Below are 6,664 nucleotides of genomic sequence, written 5' to 3'. Positions count from 1 at the left end.
TTTTATACTTTTGGTGCGTTAAATTAATTATTTAATAGTTATGAGATTTAATTATTAATTTAATTAATTAAACTTGAGGGCATTTGTGTTCAATAGAATTAATTAAATTATTAGAGAGTTAGATTAATTGGGCCTATTTATTAGAGTTATAAGCAATTGGGGGGTGCTATTATTTTTTAAAGCCCAATATAATAAATAAAGATAGTAAGAAAGGAAATAAGGGGTAGAAGCATCATTAGTTCATTTTTTCTGGTTTTGAAGAAATAGAAGTGAAGGAGAAGAGCAAGAGGAGAAAGCTAGGGTTTTGGAGGAGAAAACAAGAGGTAAGGGGGAGAATCCCAAATCATTATGGGTTAGTATAATGGGGTAATGGGTAGGTTAATATATTTATATTTGCATATAGATAAATCCTATAAAATATGTGTCTGTTGATTTTCTATTTTACTATGCTGAAACTGTTGAGAAATTGGATTTTTATACTGGGAACAAACACCCTTGTGTTCATATCCATTTGAAAATGAAATGGGGAGAAAGGAGTGTGGGTCACCGAATCACATCACTATATGGTGATGAAGACCAATGGCTGTTTGTTTGGGTCATTTCCAACATGAATTATCATTACATTTAATGGATAGAAACAGTATAGTAGCTGGCCTGAACCGTGAACCACTAGTACGCAGTAAGTCTATCCGCTTCTGTTGTTCTTTTTTTTTATTAAAGAATTCATGAACCTTTTCTTTTGATGATAGAAAGCATGACAAAACACTGTAACTATTTTTGTGACCAAGGGGAAGCGTGTTCTGCTCCTCCCAATGTTCTTTTATTTTACTACCTTGGCCAATTAGAAACATGAATCCGTGGACCCCCTTTTCCATATGATGAATAGCACTGCACTGTTACCTTTTGGAACTACAAGAAACGTGCCCCATTGAATTTCATTATGCCTTGTTAATTCTTCAATTGGCTGATGAAGTGAACCACTAAATTACAACCTGTGAAACACCATCATACTAGGAGTGACTAATTATAATAGTCATTTGTTCCATTGTACACATGAAATTAACCAACTATTCATGTTGACCATGGCCTTGTAGCAGCATTGGAATGTGAAGGAAATGGGGTGCCGCATGGCAACCCTTAGTAGGCCATGGATTCCTTTTCCCTACATATGTGTCACGTTGTGGTTATACACTAGGGTCCTGTTCCTTTATTCATTTAGCTGCTATTTAGTTAATTTAATCTATAGAAATGGAAGATACATATTATGCTTAGTTACTAGGAATAAATAACAAATAAGTTTTATAGATTAATTGGTAAATGATTACATTTTGGTGGAAATTGATTGATATATTAAATAGGAGATTCCTAATAGAATTGACACATGAGTATGTTTCTATGATTGTCCTAAGGTTGAATTTTTTTATGAATAGTTAGATGGCATGATCCTAATGACTTAGTAGTTATTATGAAAAAGAGTAAATTCTATATAATTGATAAATTAGGAATTAGCATGTGCTAAATATCAATGACTAGTATTAATTAAAATGGTGGATTGTAATTGTGTGTTGATTATTATATGTGAATAATGCTTATGTGATGAGAATGTTGTGTACAATATTGTGGATAATTCATTGAGTGAATTATTGTGTTATGCTAAATATTAAGATGGTAGAGATGATCTTAATTGCATATGTTTGATTTACATTGTACATACATTCATATCATGGATGCCTTGAAACAAAGGTGGTTTGCTTTGAAACATAAGCGAGGCTTAGATTCTAAAGTGAATCGGAAGCGGTAAACTATATGTTTACGTTTGGTGGGCTTTGGTCTTGTCCGGATCGGAAGCGTGGCTTGGATTCTAGATATTGAATCGGAAAGCGGTGAAACTTTGGGTTCACAATTCGGTACCACATGCATAGCGTCACATATCTTGCATTGAGTCACATTAAAATTATGCGATAATTGAGTATGTGAAGTTGATGTAGATGTGATATGTGTATGTGTTTGATAATTGAAAACTAGTGAAGTTTGAATACATATTTGATTAGATGTGTGAATATGTGAGAATTATGATTTGTGCACTTATTTGGGAATATAATAGTAGATTTGAAATATTATACCAATTAAGCTTGTTGTATACTCGTTAACATATGGATTATGTGTTGATTTCTATTATATATTCCGTTTTACATAGTATGACTAATTACTTGAAGTATTAATTTAACCATTGTATTCTGTTATACTTTCTTCATAATGGTTCGTATTCTCACCCTTCTGTTTTAATGTTGCCTCGTTTGGCGACATGCAGGTTCTGGAGTTTAGTAGCCGCGTGTGACCTAGTCGGAGGTTCTTCCTTGGTTATTGGAGACTAGGTAGTGAGTCGATGCTCTGGTCATGTAACACTGGGTAGACTAGGTGTATTGAACTCATGTTATATTTGCGTATGTATTATGCTATGAATGATGAACTTATTTATTGATTACATGTCTTTTGAGAGGCTTACAAGCCAAACCATTTTGATTATGTTTATGTTGAATTGAGAGTATTAGTCGATGTATGATCATGGTATTGGACATGAATCATTTATAAATCACATGAGTATCATATATTTCCGCTGTGAATGCATATCCAGGTTAAATTGTGATTTGATATTGACTGTTATTAAAAATGACCAGGAATATTGTGCTGTATAGATAAATGCTGTCAGTTTTTTAAGGTTTTTAGTTCTTCTAAAAGCATCAATGTGACGCCCTTTCGAATTATATGCATGTTATTCTCTGATTATTTGTTAAATATTTTAGGGTATAAAAGGGGGTGTTACATTAGTGGTATCAGAGCATGGTCGACCAGTTGGTCAATAGTCTTTAATGTTTTCTTATCTTGTTGTATTTGATTTGTGTATCTGACACGATCGATACTGTTTGTCTGGTTGTTTGGTTGACTAGGACGATGGTCGCAGGTAGGAATGATGATGCTATTGCTGAGGCGTTGAGGATGTTGGCTGGCTCCATTGGTCAGATTCCTCAAGCGAATGCTGGTAACCGAAATGGAGATGATGATGAGTACCGTGCTTTAGGGAGATTCCAGAGGAACAATCCTCCTGTTTTTGAAGGTGAACATGAACCTGATAAAACTCAAGCTTGGCTGAAGGCGATTGAGAAAATATTCAGAGTTATGAACTGTACTGATGCTCAGAGAGTGCAGTTTGGTACTCATATGCTAGAAAAGGAAGCTGAAGATTGGTGGAACAACACTCTTCAGAGGTTTGAAGAAGATGGCATTGAGGTTACTTGGGATCTGTTCCGTGATGTCTTCTTGGTGAACTATTTTCCTGAAGATTGTCGTGGGAAGAAAGAGGTGGAGTTCCTTGAGTTGAAGCAAGGAAATGGTACCGTTGCTGTTTATGCTGCTAAGTTTCAAGAGCTTATCAAGTATTGTCCCCACTATAATACTGCTAATGCTGAGAGATCTAAATGTTTGAAGTTTGTGAATGGCTTGAGACATGATATCAAGAAGGCTATTGGTTACCAACAGATTACCCGTTTTACTGAGTTGGTTAACAAGAGTCGGATTTATGATGAGGATAGTAGAGAGAGTGCCTCTATCTACAAGAGTCTGAAAGGAAAGAATCAGGATCGTGGGAAACCGTATGATGACAAGAGGAAACAAGCTGGTTTTGGCAAGAAGCCAAGTTGGGGAGGATCTTCTACTTCACCTAAGTGTTTCAAATGTGGAGTTGAGGGTCATAAAGCTGCTGAGTGCAAGAAAGAGGTTACTACTTGTTTCAAGTGTGGCAAGTATGGTCACACAGCTACTAATTGTAGAGGTGGTTCGAATGTGACTTGTTTCAACTGTGGAGAGAAAGGTCACGTTAGTACAAAATGTGACAAGCAAAAGAAGGAGCAAGCAAAAGGAAAAGTGTTTGCATTGTCTGGTGCAGGAGCCACTTCTGATGAGAGGCTAATTCAAGGTACGTGCTTCGTTAATGGTACACCTTTGATTGCTATAATTGATACTGGTGCGACACATTCTTTCATTTCCTTGGATTGTGCTAGAAGATTGAATCTTGTATTATCTGATATGCGTAGAAGTATGGTTATTGATACACCTGCTATGGGTTCTGTTTCTACTTCTTATGTATGTCTGAATTGTCCATTAAGTATCTTTGGTAGAGATTTTGGGATCGATTTAATTTGCCTTCCTTTAGAACAACTTGATGTGATTTTGGGCATGAATTGGTTGGAATTTAATCGTGTGCATATCAACTGTTTTGATAAGACGGTCATCTTTCCTGAGAATTGTATTAAAGAAGATTCATTCTTATTCGCTAAGCAAGTCAACGAATCGATTCATGGTGGAGCTGAATTGTTTATGTTGTTAGCAACCTTAGATGTGCGCGAGAAGAGAACCATTGAGGAATTGCCTATAGTTTGTGAATTTGCAGAGGTATTTCCTGATGATATAATTGATTTACCACCGGAACGAGAAGTTGAGTTTTCGATTGATTTAGTTCCTGGAACTAGTCCTGTATCAATGGCTCCATATAGGATGTCCGCTTCAGAGTTGAAAGAATTGAAGAGTCAACTCGAAGAGTTGCTTGAGAAGAGGTTTATTCGTCCGAGTGTATCGCCGTGGGGTGCACCTGTTCTATTGGTCAAGATGAAAGAAGGTTCGATGAGATTATGTGTTGATTATAGACAATTGAACAAAGTGACGATTAAGAACCGTTATCCACTTCCAAGAATTGATGATTTGATGGATCAGTTGGTTGGAGCATGTGTGTTTAGCAAGATTGACTTGAGGTCTGGTTATCATCAGATTCGCGTTAGAACTGAGGATATTTAGAAAACTGCTTTTCGGACGAGGTATGGTCATTACGAATATTCTGTGATGCCGTTTGGTGTGACTAATGCACCTGGTGTGTTCATGGAATATATGAATAGGATCTTTCATGACTACCTGGATAAGTTTGTTGTGGTATTCATTGATGACATCCTGATTTACTCTAAGAGTGAGGAAGAGCACGCTGAGCACTTGAGGATTGTTCTATCCGTGTTGAAAGAGAAGAAGTTGTTTGCTAAGCTATCTAAATGTGAGTTTTGGTTAAGTGAAGTAAGCTTTCTGGGGCATGTGATTTCAAGTGGAGGTATTTCTGTTGATCCTTCGAAGATTGAGGCTGTATCCCAATGGGAGGCACCTAAGTCTGTTGCTGAGATTAGAAGTTTTCTTGGGTTGGCTGGTTATTATAGGAAGTTCATTGAAGGGTTTTCGAAGTTGTCGTTACCGTTGACGCAGTTGACTAGAAAGGGTCAAGCCTTTATTTGGACTTCGCAATGTGAAGAGAATTTCCAAGAACTTAAGAGAAGATTGACTTCTGCCCCCATTTTGATTTTACCGGATCCGTTAGAACCTTTCGTGGTATACTGTGATGCTTCTTTGTTGGGATTGGGAGGTGTTCTAATGCAAAAGGGACAAGTTGTAGCTTATGCTTCAAGGCAACTCAAGGTTCATGAGAGGAATTATCCTACACATGATTTGGAGTTGGCAGCTGTGGTGTTTGTGTTAAAGCTCTGGAGACATTATTTGTTTGGATCAAGGTTTGATGTGTTTAGTGATCACAAGAGCTTGAAGTACTTGTTCGATCAGAAAGAGTTGAATATGAGACAAAGGAGATGGTTGGAGTTCTTGAAAGACTACGATTTTGGTTTAAACTACCATCCTGGTAAAGCGAATGTTGTAGCCGATGCTTTGAGTCGGAAGTCATTACACATGTCTATGTTGATGGTTCGAGAGTTGGAATTGTTGGAACAATTTAGAGACTTGAGTTTGTTGTGCGAAGAGACTTCTAGTGGTGTGAAGCTTGGTATGTTGAAGCTTACTAGTGGTATTTTGGATGAGATTCGAGAAGGACAGAAATCTGATTTAAGCTTGGTTGATCGATTCATATTGATTAATTAAGGAAGAGGTGGTGACTTTCGAATTGATGAGAATGGTATTATGAAGTGTCGTGATCGAGTTTGTGTTCCAGATGTTGCGGACTTGAGAAAGAGGATTCTTGAGGAAGGACATAGAAGTGGTTTGAGTATTCATCCGGGCGCTACTAAAATGTATCAAGACCTGAGGAAAATGTTTTGGTGGCAAGGCATGAAGAAAGACATAGCGGAATTTGTGTATTCTTGTTTGACTTGTCAAAAGTCAAAGATTGAACATCAAAAACCGTCTGGTTTGATGCAACCGTTATCTATCCCCGAGTGGAAGTGGGATAGTATCTCGATGGATTTTGTTTCAGGTTTACCGAGGACATCGAGTAATTGCGAGGCAATTTGGGTCATTGTGGATAGATTGACTAAATGTGCTCATTTTATTCCGATGAGGATGGATTATTCAATGGAGAGGCTTGCTAAGTTATACATTGAGAGAATTGTGTGCTTGCATGGTATTCCGTCGAGTATTGTTTCGGATAGAGATCCGAGGTTCACTTCGAGATTTTGGGAAGGTTTACAAAGTGCATTGGGTACGAAGTTGCGTTTGAGCTCAGCGTACCATCCGCAAACTGATGGTCAAACGGAGAGGACTATTCAGTCACTTGAGGATCTCTTAAGGTCTTGTGTTTTGGAACAAGGGGGAAGTTGGGATAGTTTCTTGCCTTTGATTGAGTTTA

General features: G+C 37.4%; 1 protein-coding gene across 1 annotated transcript; it reads left to right on the top strand.

Moving 5' to 3' along the window:
* Positions 1-2,952: 2,952 nt before the first annotated feature.
* On the top strand, positions 2,953-5,961 carry LOC131658904 (uncharacterized). Its single transcript, XM_058928153.1, has 4 exons — positions 2,953-3,040; positions 3,143-3,478; positions 3,815-3,973; positions 5,843-5,961. The coding sequence occupies exons 1-4, from the start codon at positions 2,953-2,955 to the stop codon at positions 5,959-5,961; spliced, it is 702 nt and encodes a 233-aa protein (XP_058784136.1).
* Positions 5,962-6,664: the final 703 nt, after the last annotated feature.

Source organism: Vicia villosa, linkage group LG3, assembly GCF_029867415.1.
Source record: "Vicia villosa cultivar HV-30 ecotype Madison, WI linkage group LG3, Vvil1.0, whole genome shotgun sequence".
NCBI lineage: Eukaryota > Viridiplantae > Streptophyta > Magnoliopsida > Fabales > Fabaceae > Vicia > Vicia villosa.
Note: the sequence above shows the minus strand (reverse complement) of the source record. Positions and strands in the feature narration are given on the sequence as shown.

Excerpts from the sequence above, each read along its gene's own strand:
- LOC131658904 (XM_058928153.1), top strand. The coding sequence starts at position 2,953 with ATGGTCGCAGGTAGGAATGATGATGCTATTGCTGAGGCGTTGAGGATG. Across the intron at positions 3,041-3,142 it reads GATTCCTCAAGCGAATGCTG|CTTGGCTGAAGGCGATTGAG; the intron begins GTAACCGAAATG and ends ATAAAACTCAAG. Across the intron at positions 3,974-5,842 it reads TGATGAGAGGCTAATTCAAG|AGACTTCTAGTGGTGTGAAG; the intron begins GTACGTGCTTCG and ends TGTTGTGCGAAG.